Raw genomic sequence first — 16,668 nt, forward strand, 5'->3', positions numbered from 1 at the left:
GGTCCACCCACTGGTCCCACACTGACCTGATAGCAGCTAGCTTGTCTCGCTGCCGCCAAGTTGGTCTGGTGTCTCTGTTATCAAAGAGGATAATCCTGGAAATATAGTGGAAGTTTTCCAGAAACATTGTTGCACAGAAAGGTCTCTGACAGTTTCTGCATCCCACAGGTATTCTGTGGATTCTCAGCAAGGACCTGAAAACACCAGCAAGGATAAGAACCCCAAAGTATGCATGTAAATGAGTTTGGTCCATCTCTCTCCAAAAACATGCCTTGCATCCAAATTAGTGCAGTCCAGAATGATTTTCTGGATGGTGCTTGGAATAAACCGTTCAAATGAAGACTATGTCCTGCACATGAGTAACCACCACCCGCGTCAGCTCTGGTTGCATCCTTATCACAATGGCAGCCATGCGGGGTGGCTCAAAAAAATCCAGAAAATCACATTGTAGGATTTTTAATGAATTTATTTGCAAATTATGGTGGAAAATAAGTATTTGGTCAATAACAAAAGTTTATTTTCCACCATAATCTGCAAATAAATTAATTTAAAAATCCTACAATGTGATTTCCTGGATTTTTTTCTCCCTCATTTTGTCTGTCATTGTTGAAGTGTACCTATGATGAAAATTACAGGCCTCTCATCTTTTTAAGTGGGAGAACTTGCACAATTGGTGGCTGACTAAATACTTTTTTGCCCCACTGTATGTAATATAAATGTGTAGGGGGTGCACAGAGAGCACCTAATGAAATGTGTTATTTTACATGTTCTTCACAGAAAACGAGCCAAGGCTAATGAGTCTCAGGTTGATTTTTTTATTTTTAATTGTATCATTTTTCTTTTAGTAAATATTGAAAATGGCTCCCACAGACCTGAACACCACACAAGGGTTAAACAATATACCACATTACTTCTACTAGTAATACATTTATTGTTTTCTTGTGTGATTTGTTTGTGAAATTTTACCAGGGGAATAAATCTGAGTGGCTGGTGGACCAAAAAGTACATTGTATGACCTGGGCATTAAACGAGGGGGAAATGGCCTGTGATTCCACACATGTACAGTTGTAGGATCTTAATTTGATCACTCTGTTGTCGCTGAGAATTTTCTTGCACCGCAGGAATTACATAAATTCACTGAACCCTGCACTAAGATGCAGTATTGTACTTTTTATGAAGCCTAATTTTGGCCAGCTAATAGCCTAACCACATATAAAGCATCATTTCAATGTTGGAAAAGTCTGGATTAAATGTTCTGTTGCTGCAGGATTCTTTTGTTGTGACAATACTGGTCAAATTAAGATTTTTGTCAATTCAGTCCAACCTCGAGGAGGACTGCAGTTATGTCAGGGGAGTTTCTGCAGTGCCCTTGAGGTTTGTGATGAACTTCTATTCATGGAATCATGGACATAAAGAAAGCATTTCAAATTTGATTGAATTAAATCTGGACATCATTGACTGTACTACTGTATTCCTTCTAATCAATAATGTCCTAGAGGACAGCTGTAGAGAAACTACTATACTACATGAGTCTTATTTGACACTAGTTCATCACTCTCTCATTCTCAACAGCATGACTAGTCACATGTTCGAGTCGTCTCTCTGTGTGCTCGCTTTAGAACTCCAGGATAATGGCATCATTAGACCAAGCCAATGAGTCTCTGTGGAGTCATTTACTGTTCTCTGCATGGTGACTGTAATATGGGCAAGCAGCTAGTGAGAACCACTATACCAGATTGAATGTATTTAAAAAATAATCTACTAGATTGAGCTACTTTGATAGTAAATGTCACTCCCAAGAAATGGCGGTGATGTTTACTCTGTTTCAGGAGGACAATATTATGTATTTAGTTGGCATAAACCTCCATCTTTCATTTCATTTTCAGTGGTTTAAACTTTTCCAAGCCTCAACATACTTCAACGAGCTCATTGTGATTTTTCTGTCTCTTGTCCACAGGCGGCGCAGCAGCAGACTGCCAGCAAGCGTCCCAGCAATAGCACCCCTCCACCCACTCAGCTCAACAAGATCAAGTACTCTAGCGGTCCCCAGATCGTCAAGAAGGAGCGTCGCCAGAGTTCATCACGATTCAACCTCGCCAAGAACCGTGAGCTGCAGAAACTTCCTGCCCTCAAAGGTATCACCAACTAACCCATCAGCTTCTCTAGCTGCATCCTGATTCTCCACCTTTCTCCTCAATTGTGCTGTTCCCTTTACAGATTTAAAAGCATTGGCTTGGTCTAAACATTGGCTGGAGGAGGTTTCCACCATTTTTAAATTCCTAATGGGAAGTGTACAAGTGCAAGCTTGGGGACACAATCACTGTGTCCTATTCATAGACACCCACACATCCTACATCCTCTCCCCTCACTCCATCCAGAACTTATTGTTCCACCTGTGGTGGCTTTGATGATCAGGGAGGTACACATAAGCAATGTTGATCGTTTAGCATCTCTATGAATACTTACTGGCAATAGCTTTTATCTGCATATTTTCGTCAGATCCCTACCACTTGCATCAGTCATGGAGTATGATGATGTACATGGATGTAGGCCCTTTCATACCAGTACTTCAAAAGGCAGGACTGTATGTCTTCCCTCAAATTAATCACACGGATAGTGCCTCAAAGTATTCACATCCCATAACTTTGGCTACATTTTGTTGTTACAGACTTAATTTAAAATGGATTAAATTGAGGTATTTTGGTCACTGTCCTACACACAATACCCCATAATGTAAATATGTTTTGAGATTATTATTATTTTACAAATTAATAAAAAATGTCAAGCTGAAATGTCTTGAGTCAATAAGTATTCAACCCCTTTCCTATGGCAAGTATAAATAAGTTAAGGAGTAAAATAATACCCCACACATACAATTATCTGTAAGGTTTCTCAGTCGAGCAGATACAACCACAAAGACCAGGGAGGTTATCCAATGCCTATCAAAGGGTACATATTGGTAAATGGGTTCAATAAAATAAAAAAGCAGACATTGAATTTCCCTGTGAGCATGGTGAAGTTATTAATTACACTTTGGGTGGTGTGTCAATGCACCAAGTCACTACAAAGATACAGGCGTCCTAACTCAGTTGCTGGAGAGGAAGGAAACCGCTCAGGGATTTCACCTTGAGGCCAATGGTTACTTTAAAACTTTTACAGAGTTGATTGGCTGTGATATGAGAAAACTAAGGATGGATCTTTTGCTCAGTCTCTTTCGCTCTCCCTCCTGTTGTGGCTCTGGGCTCTCCTCTCATTGAGAGTCTCCCCTTGTCTGGCCAGACAGAGGTACAGCAGAGGTACCACATGACACATTGCAGGCATTAATTGCATAGGACCGGGACGATGCCAGTATCGCGATACTCGTTAGTACCGTGGCAAGGAAACAAAACACAAAGGAGATTTTGCTTCTTTAGAACGACAGCTCTAATGTTGGAAACACACATCATTATGCTGCCATCCATAGTCACATTTATTCATTTCCCAAGATATGGTACACACTTTTTGTTTTTACATACAGCAGGGTTTGAAAAGACCAAAAAGTTGTCTGCTTTGTGTTTTCATTTTTTGCCATCGAAAAAATATTACAATACAGGTATTGTCACAGCTCTACAATTGGATCAGGAGTGCCAGTGAAATCTCGCCATAACACACCATGCAGACTAGGGTTTAATATTTTCCTGGTATTTTACAAATGTTCCATCTTGAGAATAAATCACTTTTCTCCCGGGTAAGCCGGTGTTTCTCGCATTATAAAGCATATACAGTGGCTTGCGAAAGTATTCACCCCCCTTTCGCATTTTTCCTATTTTGTTGCCTTACAACCTGGAATTGAAATGGATTTTTGGGGGGGTTGTATCATTTGATTTAAACAACATGCCTACCACTTTGAAGATGCTAAATATTTTTGGGGGTGAAACAAAAAATAAATAAGACAACTTGAGCGTGCATAACTATTCACCCCCCCAAAGTCAATACTTTGTAGAGCCACCTTTTGCAGAAATTATAGCTGCAAGTCTCTTGGGGTATGTCTCAAAAACATTGGCACATCTAGCCACTGTGATTGTTGCCCATTCTTCAAGGCAAAACTGAAAAACATACCCACAGCATGATCCTGCCACCACCATTGCTTCTCTGTGGGGATGGTGTTCTCGGGGTGATGCGAGGTTTTGAGTTCGCGCCAGACATAGTGTTTTCCTTGATGGCCAAAAAGTTTAATCTAACCAGAGTACCTTCTTCCATATGTTTGGGGAATCTCCCACATGCCTTTTAGCGAACACCAAATGGGTTTGCTTATTTTGTTTTAAAGCAATAGCTTTATTTCTGGCCACTCTTTCATAAAGACCAGCTCTGTGGAGTGTACGGCTTAAAGTGGTCCTATGGACAGATAGTCCAATCTCCGCTGTGGATTTTTGCAGCTCCTTCAGGGTTATCTTTGGTCTCTTTGTTGCCTCTCTGATTAATGCCCTCCTTGCCTGGTCTGTGAGTTTTAGTGGGCAGCCCTCTCTTGGCAGGTTTGTTGTGGTTCCATATTCTTTCCATTTTTAATAATGGATTTAATGGTGCTCTGTGGGATGTTCAAAGTTTCTGATATTTTGTTTATAACCCAACCCTGATCTGTTCTTCTCCACAACTTTGTCCCTGACCTGTTTGGAGAGATCCTTGGTCTTTATGGTGCTGCTTGCTTGATGGTGCCCCTTGCTTGGTGGTGCCCCTTGCTTAGTGGTGTTGCAGACTCTGGGGCCTTTCAGAACAGGTGTATAATCCTGAGATCATGTGACACTTAGATTGCACACAGGTGGACTTTATTGAACTAATTATGCGTAATTAACATTCTAACTTGATGCTACCTGAGCCTGATTAGCCATATATTAAATACATTTTATGAGCTCTACATTAATCACATTTAATGAACCCAAAAAGCCCAAATGATTGTGCCATTATCCAATGCATATACAGTATGATATAGGCTACTGCACATTACGCACGGCAGAAAGACATAAAAGCCCATCGATGTAGCTAGCTATAGCCTATGCTCTCTTGTGTATATAAATGAAACTAGCTCCAGAGGCTAAACTTTTTGAGTGTGAAATGTATTACTGTATTGTACAGTACATGGCAGTCTATGTATATTTGTAAACAACAGCTGGTGCACGATATCTAAGGTTTTGCTTGCCTGAGGTAGAGTATTTCAGTGTACACAGTCTATCATATCTACCGAAAGAGTTTTTGTCTATATTCTTCGTAGCTGTCTATTTATCACCACAAACCAATGCTGGCACTAAGACCACTCTCAATGAGCTGTATACAGCCATAATCAAACAGGAAAATGCTCATCCAGAGGCAGCGCTCCTAGTGGACAGGGACTTTAATGCAGGGAAATTTACATTTGTTTAACCTAATTTCTACAAGCATGTTAACTGTGCAACCAGAGGGAAAAAATCTAGACCACCTTTACTCCACACACAGAGATGTGTACAAAGCTCTCCCTCGCCCTCCATTTGACAAATCGGACCACAATTCTATCCTCCTGATTCTTGCGTACAAGCAAAAAAATTAAGCAGGATGCACCAGCCACTTGGTCAATAAAAAAGTGGTCAGATGAAGCAGATGGTAAGCTGCAAGACTGTTTTGCTAGCATAGACTGGAATATGTTCCCGGGATTCTTCTGATGGCATTGAGGAGTACACCACATCAGTCACTGGCTTCATCAATAAGTGCATTGATGACGTCGTCCCCACAGTACTGTATGTACAAACCCCAACCAAAAGCCATGAAGAAGTCACCCCTCCATTTTAGTCCACAATGGAACATTCCACTTAGTATATAAGAACCCTTTATCAGGCAACATCCACACTGAGCTAAAAGCTCAAATGGAGGGGTAGAAGGGTAGAGCTGCCGCTTTCAAGGAGCGGGACTAACCCGGAAACTTGTAAGAAATCCTGCTATGCTCTCCGACGAACCACGCTAGTCGGATGTGGCAAAGCTTACAAACTACTACATAATACAAAAGGGAAGCACAACCGCGAGCTCCCCAGTGACACAAACCTACCAGACGAGTTAAATTACTTCTATGCTCACTTCGAGGCAAGTAACACTGAAACATGCACGAGAGCATCAGCTGTTCCAGACGACTGTTTGATCATGCTCTCCGTAGCCAATGTGAGTAAGACCTTTTTTTTTTGTGTGATTTTATATATTTTTATCTTATTTAATCTCCCCCCTTGCCTCATCGCTGCAACAAGGTTGTGCGTCCCCCAAAACCCCAACCAAGCCTCACTGTTTCTTGACACAATGCCCACTTGACCCGGAAGCCAGCCGCACCAATGTGTTGGAGGAAGCACCGTGCACTGCACCAATTGGTAGTTACAGTCTTGCCTCATCGCTGCAACAAGGTCGTGCGTCCTCCGAAACCCCAACCAAGCCTCACTGTTTCTTAACACAATGCCCACTTAACCCGGAAGCCAGCCGCACCAATGGGTCGGAGGAAGCACCGTGCACTGCACCCGGCCCGCCACAGGAGTCGCTTGTGCGCGATGGTACAAGGACATCCCTGCCGGGCAAACCCTCCCCTATCCCAGACGACTCTCAGCCAATTGTTTCGTCGCCCAATGGGTCTCCCGGTCGCGAACGGCTGTGACAGAACCTGGAATGAACCCAGAATCTCTAGTGCTATAGCTAGCACTGCAATGCAGCGCCTTACACCACTGCGCCAATTGGGAGCCCCTTGTGAGTAAGACCTTTAAACAGGTTAACGTTCACAAGGCCGCAGGGCCAGACGGATTACCAGGATGTGTACTCCGAGCATGCGCTGACCAACTGGCAAGTGTCTTCACTGACATTTTCACCCTCTCCCTGTCAGAGTTTGTAGTACCAACATGTTTCAAGCAGACCACCATAGTCCCTGTGTCCAAGAACACTACGGTATAACCTGCCTAAATGACTACCGACCCATAGCCTTCACATCTGTAGCCATTAAGTGCTTTGAAAGGCTGGTCATGGCTCACATCAACACCATTATCCCAGAAACCCTAGACCCACTCCAATTTCCATACCGCTCCAACAGATCCACAGATGATGCCATCTCTATTGCACTCCACACTGCCCTTTCACATCTGGACAAAAGGAACACCTATGTGAGAATGCTATTCATTGACTACAGCTTAGTGTTCAACACCATAGTGCCCTCAAAGCTTATCACTAAGCGAAGGATCCTAGGAGTAAACACCTCCCTCTGCAACTGGATCCTGGACTTCCTGATGGGCCCGCCCCCAGGTGGTAAGGGTAGGTAACAACACATGCGCCACGCTGATCCCCAACACAGGGGCCCCTCCGGTGCGTGCTCAGTCCCCTCCTGTACTCCCTGTTTACTCATGACTGCATGGCCAAGCACGACTCCAACACCATCATTAAGTTAGCCGTTGACAACGAGACAGCCTATAGGGAGGAGGTCAGAGACCTTGCTCTGTAGTGCCAGGACAACAACCTCTCCCTCAATGTGATCAAGACAAAGGGGATGATTGTGGACTGCAGGAAAAGGAGGACTGAGCACGCCCCCATTCTCATCGATGGGGCTGTAGTGGAACAGGTTGAGAGCTTCAAGTTCCTTGGTGTCCACATCACTAACAAACTAACATGGTCCAAGCACACAAAGACAGCTGTGAAGAGGACACGAAAAAACCTATTCCCCCACAGGAGACTGAAAAGATTTGGCGTGGGTCCTCAGATCCTCAAAAGGTTCAATAGCTGCACCATTGAGAGCATGGTTGCATCACTGGTTGCATCACTGCCTAGTATGGCAACTGCTCGGCCAATCCAACAGCAAGGCACTACAGAGGGTAGTGCGTACAGCCCAGTACATCCCTGGGGCCAAGCTTCCTGTCATCCAGGACCTCTATACCAGGTGGTGTCACAGGAAGGCCCTAAAAATGGCCAAAGACTCCAGCCACCAAAACCATAGACTGTTCTCTCTGCTACCACACGGCAAGCGGTACCGGAGCATCAAGTCTAGGTCCAAGAGGCTTCTAAACAGCTTCTACCCCCAAGCCATAAGACCCCTGAACATCTAATCAAATGGCTACCCAGACTATTTGAATTGCCCCCCCTTTTACGCTGCTGCTACTCTCTATTTATTTTTTATCTATGTAAGGTCATTTTAATAACTCTACCTACATGTACATATTACCTCAATTACCTTGACTAATCGGTGTACCTGCACATTGACTCTGTACCGGTATCCCATGTGTATATCCTCTCTCTTGTTATTTTACTGCTGCTCTTTAATATCCTCTCTCTTGTTATTTTACTGCTGCTCTTTAATATCCTCTCTCTTGTTATTTTACTGCTGCTCTTTAATATCCTCTCTCTTGTTATTTTACTGCTGCTCTTTAATATCCTCTCTCTTGTTATTTTACTGCTGCTCTTTAATATCCTCTCTCTTGTTATTTTACTGCTGCTCTTTATAATATCCTCTCTCTTGTTATTTTACTGCTGCTCTTTAATATCCTCTCTCTTGTTATTTTACTGCTGCTCTTTAATATCCTCTCTCTTGTTATTTTACTGCTGCTCTTTAATATCCTCTCTAATATCCTCTCTATTGTTATTTTACTGCTGCTCTTTAATATCCTCTCTAATATTCTCTCTATTGTTATTTTACTGCTGCTCTTTAATATCCTCTCTAATATCCTCTCTCTTGTTATTTTACTGCTGCTCTTTAATATCCTCTCTTGTTATTTTACTGCTGCTCTTTAATATCCTCTCTATTGTTATTTTACTGCTGCTCTTTAATATCCTCACTAATATCCTCTCTCTTGTTATTTTACTGCTGCTCTTTATAATATCCTCTCTTGTTATTTTACTGCTGCTCTTTAATATCCTCTCTCTTGTTATTTTACTGCTGCTCTTTATAATATCCTCTTGTTATTTTACTGCTGCTCTTTATAATATCCTCTCTTGTTATTTTACTGCTGCTCTTTAATATCCTCTCTTGTTATTTTACTGCTGCTCTTTATAATATCCTCTCTTGTTATTTTACTGCTGCTCTTTATAATATCCTCTCTTGTTATTTTACTGCTGCTCTTTATAATATCCTCTCTTGTTATTTTACTGCTGCTCTTTATAATATCCTCTCTTGTTATTTTACTGCTGCTCTTTATAATATCCTCTCTTGTTATTTTACTGCTGCTCTTTATAATATCCTCTCTCTTGTTATTTTACTGCTGCTCTTTAATATCCTCTCTCTTGTTATTTTACTGCTGCTCTTTAATATCCTCTCTAATATCCTCTCTATTGTTATTTTACTGCTGCTCTTTAATATCCTCTCTAATATTCTCTCTCTTGTTATTTTACTGCTGCTCTTTAATATCCTCTCTATTGTTATTTTACTGCTGCTCTTTAATATCCTCACTAATATCCTCTCTCTTGTTATTTTACTGCTGCTCTTTATAATATCCTCTCTTGTTATTTTACTGCTGCTCTTTATAATATCCTCTCTTGTTATTTTACTGCTGCTCTTTATAATATCCTCTCTTGTTATTTTACTGCTGCTCTTTATTTTTTGTGTTTTTTTTCTCAACTGCATTGTTGGTTAAGGGCTTGTAAAGTAAGCATTTCGCTGTAAGGTTGTTGTATTTTGCGCATTTGACAAATAAAATTTGATATTATGGCCTGGAATTATGCACATCATTCAAACTGTGATAAAGCAGAAGAGAACATGCAATTCTAGTGCAGCACATTCATCCTACTAAGTTACAAGTATAGGCAAGTGAATTAGATTAACATTTTTAAATATAATAGCGCATCTTTGTATAATTTAGTAGGCTGATGCATATATATACCTTTCATAATAGTTCCCCTAATGTTATTTGCCTACCTCCTCTATTTCTTTGATGCTTCTTTCCTTCCTTGCTTTCCACAGTTAGATGGAATATTTTTAGTTGTCCTTATCTTCATCATTCTAATGACATCCTTGAATAATGTTGGACTAGAATTAGATGCAGAAAGCTTTCACTTCTCTTCACGAAGATTGATTGGTTATGGGTCTGAATAAATAACTGCTATAGCCTACCTACATCGTGCGTTCGCTCTTCTTTCAGACTACCTGAGTTCTATTGGCTGCTGTATTTAACATTCAACAATAAAGAGCTTGCGTCCCTCTTTGAATAGTCTATTGTTGTAAGAAATTCTATAAAAAATTATGTCTAGCAAGATGATTCCTGCATGGGACTCCAAGAGCTTAGGGGCGTTTTCTTAAGGAGAGGCCAGCGGAGCACAGGTGCTTGCATATTGCTCAAGAGAGAGAGGCTATAAGTTAGAAGCTTATTATGCATAACCCATCATTAATTAGCTAAATATAAGGCTAATACTGCATTGAATCTATTACCTGAAAGGTAGACTAGAACACACAGTACCAGTAAAACGTTTGGACACACCTACTCAGATGACCTTCAGATGACCTGGCCTCCACAATCACCTGGCCTCAACCCAATTGAGATGGTTTGGGATGAGTTGGATCGCAGAGTGATGGAAAAGCAGCCAACAAGTACTCTGCATATGTGGGAACTCCTTCAAGAATGTTGGAAAAGCATACCAGGTGAAGCTGGTTGAGAGAATGCCAAGAGTGTTCAATACTGTCAAGGCCAAGGGTGGTTACTTAGAAGAATCTAAAAACATATCAAATATATGTTCAGATGTTTAACACTTTTTTTTGATTACTACATGATTCCATGTGTTATTTTATAGTGCATCTTCACTATTATTCTACAATGTTCAAAATAGTAAAAATAAAGAGAAACCCTTGAACGAGTAGGTATGTCTAAACTTTTGACTGGTACTGTATATATTAGGGCTATATATCAATCTAGAACAGGATTATCTGTTTTGGATGCGATTTGAATGGAGTTGATGGGGAGCGAGAGAAACTGCGAGAGAGTGCTCTGCAGCTGCAATTTAAAAAATGTGACCCCCCGAAAGCCAGTTGGAGATGGGTAAATTAGACCAGCATTCGGTCTTTGTTACAGTAGTATAGGCTATGTTGCAGCAAATGTAGGTCTGTCTGTCACAAAAGAAGTTACCATGATGAGATGATAGGTCTACATGCATTGTGAACTGTGCTCCATACTGAGATGGGCAGTCTGTCTTGACGCTGAGCTTTGAATCGTCATGCAAAGGCCGTAGAGAAGGCAGATTTGAACATCTTATATCATTTAACAGTTCCATTTCACGCCATGCTGTTCATATAAATAATTTACCGTTTCTTTTGCAGTTATTTATCCCGGGAAAAGGGAGTGGTTTTGGGCAGTAAATCTCTGAGTTTCCCGCCATTCAACCCTAATGCTGGCAGACTAGGCAGAGCCGCTTCTCACTCTACAACTTAGTCTTTTTTGACAAATACCTGAATATTTACATATTTTGGTGAATTATGATTTTAGTTCAAGATAAATTCCACCGCAATTGAATTTGATATGAAAATGATTTCTTAACCAGCCAATAGAATAAGTGCATAGGCTATAGTAAAAGCCCATGGTGTCTCTTTTTAAAAAACAAATACTAAAATGTGTAAGTGTGGTTTGTAGTAGATCAGGGATGGGAAACTTTGATGGGGGTTGGGGCCACAAAAAAATCTGTACTCCTCATGAGGGGCCACATTTCCTGTAATTTGACCTTGATTACTACAAGTTTAGATTGGTAAATTAGCTGGCTGCTAGACTAATTTACCAATATAAAAAATGTTAGTCACTCCATTAGCCTGTCTGCTATCAGTGACTACAAAACCACATTTTGAAATTGCACCTTGTGTATTCTACTATTCTACCTCGCAACAGTTAAACTGAGAAAAAAAAAAGTAAAACATTTTTTTTTAAATAAATGCATTATTTTTTTATTATTATGTTTTAACCCTGTAGTAGATGCTTGTTTCTCAGTCTAAGATTTGTTATTTGGATGTGACTGCAGACATTTCCCTGTTCCATACACACTGTGATGAATTCACTTATAGCTGTAGTCAAAGAAATGGTGATAATGCATGTAACAGTAGAGACTTTATTGCTGTAGCGTTATGTGTTGCTTTAGCCCTTCATAAGCACTATTGGTTTTCTTTATTGATCCCAACCATCTGCTTTACACTGCAGTGTTGTGACCGTAATCTCACAGAGAAAAGGTCCGTGTTTGTTTGCTGTTCCTCACCAGGGCGATTTCAGCCATGGGTTTTGCATTAGGACTATTTTTCCCAACAGACAGTGATTTTTGTCCAGTGGCTCTGTGCTGCTGTGTGTGTCTGTCTAGTGCCTGAGGCTGTGTTACACATGTCTCTATAGACTCTCCCTCTCTCTATTCCCCTCGGCTCGTGATCAGCACATTCTGTTGAATGTCTCTGGTATGTGACCCGTCGACCCTCGGCAGCAGCTCGGTTTTTCTGGGAATGTTCAAATTGGAATATTCTGTGAAGTGGGATTAACCCTATTGGATGAACTGTGTGCTGCCAAGTGTTGAAGTGCTGCTATAGGATAAGACGGATTATAATTGTATGTTTTAATTATATGTTGAAGGGAAGAGTAGATCACAGCTTCCCATGGCATGCATGTTAAAGTCTGCAGTTGTATTTCAAAGATCACAGAGGATTTGAAGCTTGGACGCAAATGGATGCAGAGAATAAATGATAGGTCCTATTGGTTGTTTTAGCTAGCCACTTGGAGTGCGTTATGCATTTGAGAGAATTCTGTGAAAGAATAGGGAGTGAACTAGGATTACTTATGATACAATAACTGATCCATACTGCTGATCTCTCAGAGCACCTGAGATCTCAGCCCCATATAGGTCAGAGGTCACATTGGTGTGTTATGCTACATTCCTCCCCAGAGTAATTTGGAAAAATAATGTGGATAATGTTAATTATTATAATCATGGGCACTATCTTGTCAGGTTTTTTTTCCTGAACATTTTACTGATAAACAAACATAACAGCATTATTAACAAAAAAAAGTACTAAATGTATAATCAGTTCATTACTGAAATGTATTGCCTTAACTAAGCTTTAACAAAATATTAGCTAATATGAAAAGGCCTATCATAGACCACACTTGATAGGCTACTGTATGTAATCATTCAAGTTAGGTCTGTCAAGTGAATGCAGCACTGGAAAAAGTGCAAGCCAATCCCTATCATCTACAGGGTGAAACTTAATTTATGTGATGTGTGTGTATATAGGGCAATAAAGTAGAATATTAGATTTTCTAATTCAATAATTATTGACAAATAATTGCAATCAAATGAAATGTGTATGTAATAATGTGTTCATTACCTGACTGTATCCTATAGCCTATAGCAAGGTTTCCATGTTTGGCCCCACAAGCGTTCCTGAGCCCCATAAATCGACTTATTTAAAAAACAAAAACGGTAAAAAAAACACCAGGAAATCAGCTCCAAGTGATTTTAAGTAAAGAAATCAGTTCAAGTATTCCTACGCATAATCGAGAGACGTGTGATTGTATACAAATGTAAGCAAGGATGTAAATTATTACGTTTTAGTCTAATGTTATTTCTGTTTGGGCTTCTTGTTGTCAATTTGCAGTCTACAAATTATTCATAATTATTTTCTGGCCCCCCGACCATCCTCTCAAGATACAATCATCCTGCGGCTGAATCTAGTTGATCATCCTTGGCCTATAGGCTAGAGCAAAATATTCCTACAAATATAAATAGGCCTATCATAGACGAGGCCTTTAATTTGAAGAAAGAGGGACAATCATTCAAGTTAGGCCTATCAAATGAATGCTTTGAAAAAAGTACATTTCAATCCGCCATAGATTATATTTTACTGTATAATCTACAGAATAAATGTGCAATTAGAAGTGTCAATCCCATACAAAGCAAGCTTGGCTAAATTCAAGGCCAGTAAACCTATACAGTCAACTCACTCACTGCATCCTCCTTCGATTGCATCATCCGGCTGCCAGGAAAAGCCCCCACTTTGGAGTCGACCACATAATTTTGTTACGTTACAGCCGTATTCTAAAATTGATTTAAATAGTTTATTCCCCTCATCAATCTATGCACACTACCCCATAATGACAAAGAAAAAACAAGTTTTTAGAAATGTTTGCAAATGTTTAAAAAAAATAATAATTAAATATCACATTTACATAAGTATTCAGACCCTTTACTCAGTACTTTGTTGAAGCATATTTGGCAGCGATTACAGCCTCGAGTCTTCTTGGGTATGACGCTACAAGCTTGGCACACCTGTATTTGTTCTCCCATTCTTCTCTGCAGATCCTCTCAAGCTCTGTCAGGTTGGCTGGATGAGCGTTGCTGAACAGCTATTTTCAGGTCTCTCCAGAGATGTCCGTTTGGGTTCAAGTCCAGGCTGTGGATGGGCCACTCAAGGACATTCAGAGACTTGTCCCGAAGCCATTTTGTCTTGGCTGTGTGCTTAGGGTTGTTGTCCTGTTGGAAGGTGAACCTTCACCCCAGTCTGAGGTCCTGAACGCTTTGGAGCAGGTTTTCATCAAGGATCTCTCTCTCTACTTTGCTCTGTTCATCTTTCCATCCTGACTGGTCTCCCAGTCCCTGCCGCTGAAAAACATCCCCACAGCATGATGCTGCCACCACCATGCTTCACCATAGGGATGGTGCCAGGTTTCCTCCAGATGTGATGCTTGGCATTCAGGCCAAAGAGATCAACCTTGGTTTCATCAGACCAGAGAATCTTGTTTCTCATCGTCGGAGAGTCTTTTAGGTTCCTTTTGGCAAATTCTATGCAGGCTGTCATGTACCTTTTTTTCTGAGGGGATTGGCTTCCGTCGGGCCACTCTACCATAAAGGCCTGATTGGTGGAGTGCTGCAGAGATGGTTGTCCTTCTGGAAGGTTCTCCCATTGCCACAGAGGAACTCTGTAACTCTGTCAGAGTGACCATCAGTTTCTCCCTGACCAAGGCCGTCCTCCACTGATTGCTCAGTTTGGCTCTAGGAAGTGTCTTGGTGTTTCCAAACTTCTTCCATTAAAGAATGATGGAGGCCACTGTGTTCTTGGGGACCTTCAATGCTGCTGAAATGTTTTGGTACCCTTCCCCAGATCTGTGCCTCGACACAATCTTGTCTCTGAGTTCTACCGACAATTCCTTCGACCTCATGGTTTGGTTTTTGCTCTGACATGCACTGTCAACTTTGGGACCTTATATAGACAGGCGTATGTCTTTCCAAATCATGTCCAACCAATTGAATTTACCACAGGTGGACTCCTATCAAGTTGTCGAAACATCTCAAGGATGAACAATGGAAACGGGATGCACCTGAGCTCATAGTAAAGTGAGTCTCATAGCAAAGTGTCTGAATACTTATGTAAATAAGGTATTTCTGTTTTTGTTTTTTTATACAATTGAAAACGTTAAATTAAAAAGCTGTTTTCCCTTTGTCATTATGGGGATTTGTGTAGATTGATGAGGTAAAAATGGGTTTTCATCAATTTTAGAAGAAGGCTATAATGTAACAAAATATAGAAAAGTAAATGGGTCTGAATTAATTTGCTAAATTGTAATTACTTCGCTACTATGGCCTTACCTCCTTACTCCATTTGCACACACTGTATATAGATTTTTCTATTGTGTTGTTGACTGTACTTTTGTTTATCCCATGTGTAACTCTGTGTTGTTGTTTTTTTGTCGCAACTGCTTTGCTTTATCTTGGTCAGGTTGCAGTTGAATATGAGAACTTCTTCTCAACTGGCCTACCTGGTTAAATAAAGGCGAAATCAATTTAAAAAACATTCCGAAAGCACGGTATCTCCCAGGAGAAAGAATCAAGAGTGAGCGAAACGGCGCCCCTCTGTCTCTCTACGTTTAGGCCATCTATCTGATGCTGCCTAGTCTAAACGAGTTTGACATTTGTTGCAGCCTGTAGCATTTATTAAGGCAAGTGAAGCCAGCGAACATCTGGCATCCTTTGTCAAAACATGTATAGGCAATTATTTGTATCGGCTTTGAGCTAAACTGAGTGAGCTCAACTGAAGAAAGTGTCAAAGGAAGTCAGCTTGGATTTGGCGTCACTCCTTTCAAATCCCATTGACAGCGTTCGTCATTTGACAGAAAAACTTGAGTTGTTGCATCTTGTTGTGTTGTCCTCCGGTGGCTAGTTAACCAGGTAGCTAAAATTGGCCCTTAGGGATTTGGCCCTTTTGGGATTTGTTTTTACTTAATTCTCCTTACTGGCCAATGATTATAACGGCAATTCTGATCCAACCATGAATTCATACATTGTTGTGCCCCTGGCTTTAGTGGATGGAAGTTCCATATGTAGCTTGATGTAGAAGGCTAATGTTAACTTGCTAACGTTGCCCATGAATGGAAGTTAGGCTAGCGAGTAAGCATTTTAGCCAGGTAGACATTGGACAGCAACATTCTTTAAGTGTGTATGGTATGACAGTGATGGACCGTTTCATCAACATTAAAGAGAGGAGGATGGCGTTGACGTTTCTCTACAAGTAGGGGGAATCAACATGTTTTTCTACTTAAAATCAAATAACATTTTATTTTTTCACATGTGCTGAATACAACAGGTGTAGACCTTACCGTGAAATGCTTACTTACTTAATAGCCCTTAAACCAACAATGCAGTTCGAGAAATAGTTAAGAAAATATTTACTAAATAAACTAAAGTAAAACATGTAATAGAATGTAA

At 40.7% G+C, this 16,668-nt stretch overlaps 1 protein-coding gene across 1 annotated transcript in view; it reads left to right on the forward strand.

Moving 5' to 3' along the window:
* Positions 1–16,668, forward strand: part of LOC115113305 (serine/threonine-protein phosphatase 2A 56 kDa regulatory subunit delta isoform-like) — a 59,460-nt gene that overhangs the window by 20,300 nt on the left and 22,492 nt on the right. The window contains exon 3 of the mRNA XM_029640820.2: positions 1,958–2,135. Coding sequence (XP_029496680.1) covers positions 1,958–2,135 — 178 coding nt within the window. The remainder of the gene's footprint in view (positions 1–1,957; positions 2,136–16,668) is intronic.

This window comes from Oncorhynchus nerka, linkage group LG28 (genome assembly GCF_034236695.1).
Source record: "Oncorhynchus nerka isolate Pitt River linkage group LG28, Oner_Uvic_2.0, whole genome shotgun sequence".
NCBI classification, from domain to species: Eukaryota; Metazoa; Chordata; class Actinopteri; order Salmoniformes; family Salmonidae; genus Oncorhynchus; species Oncorhynchus nerka.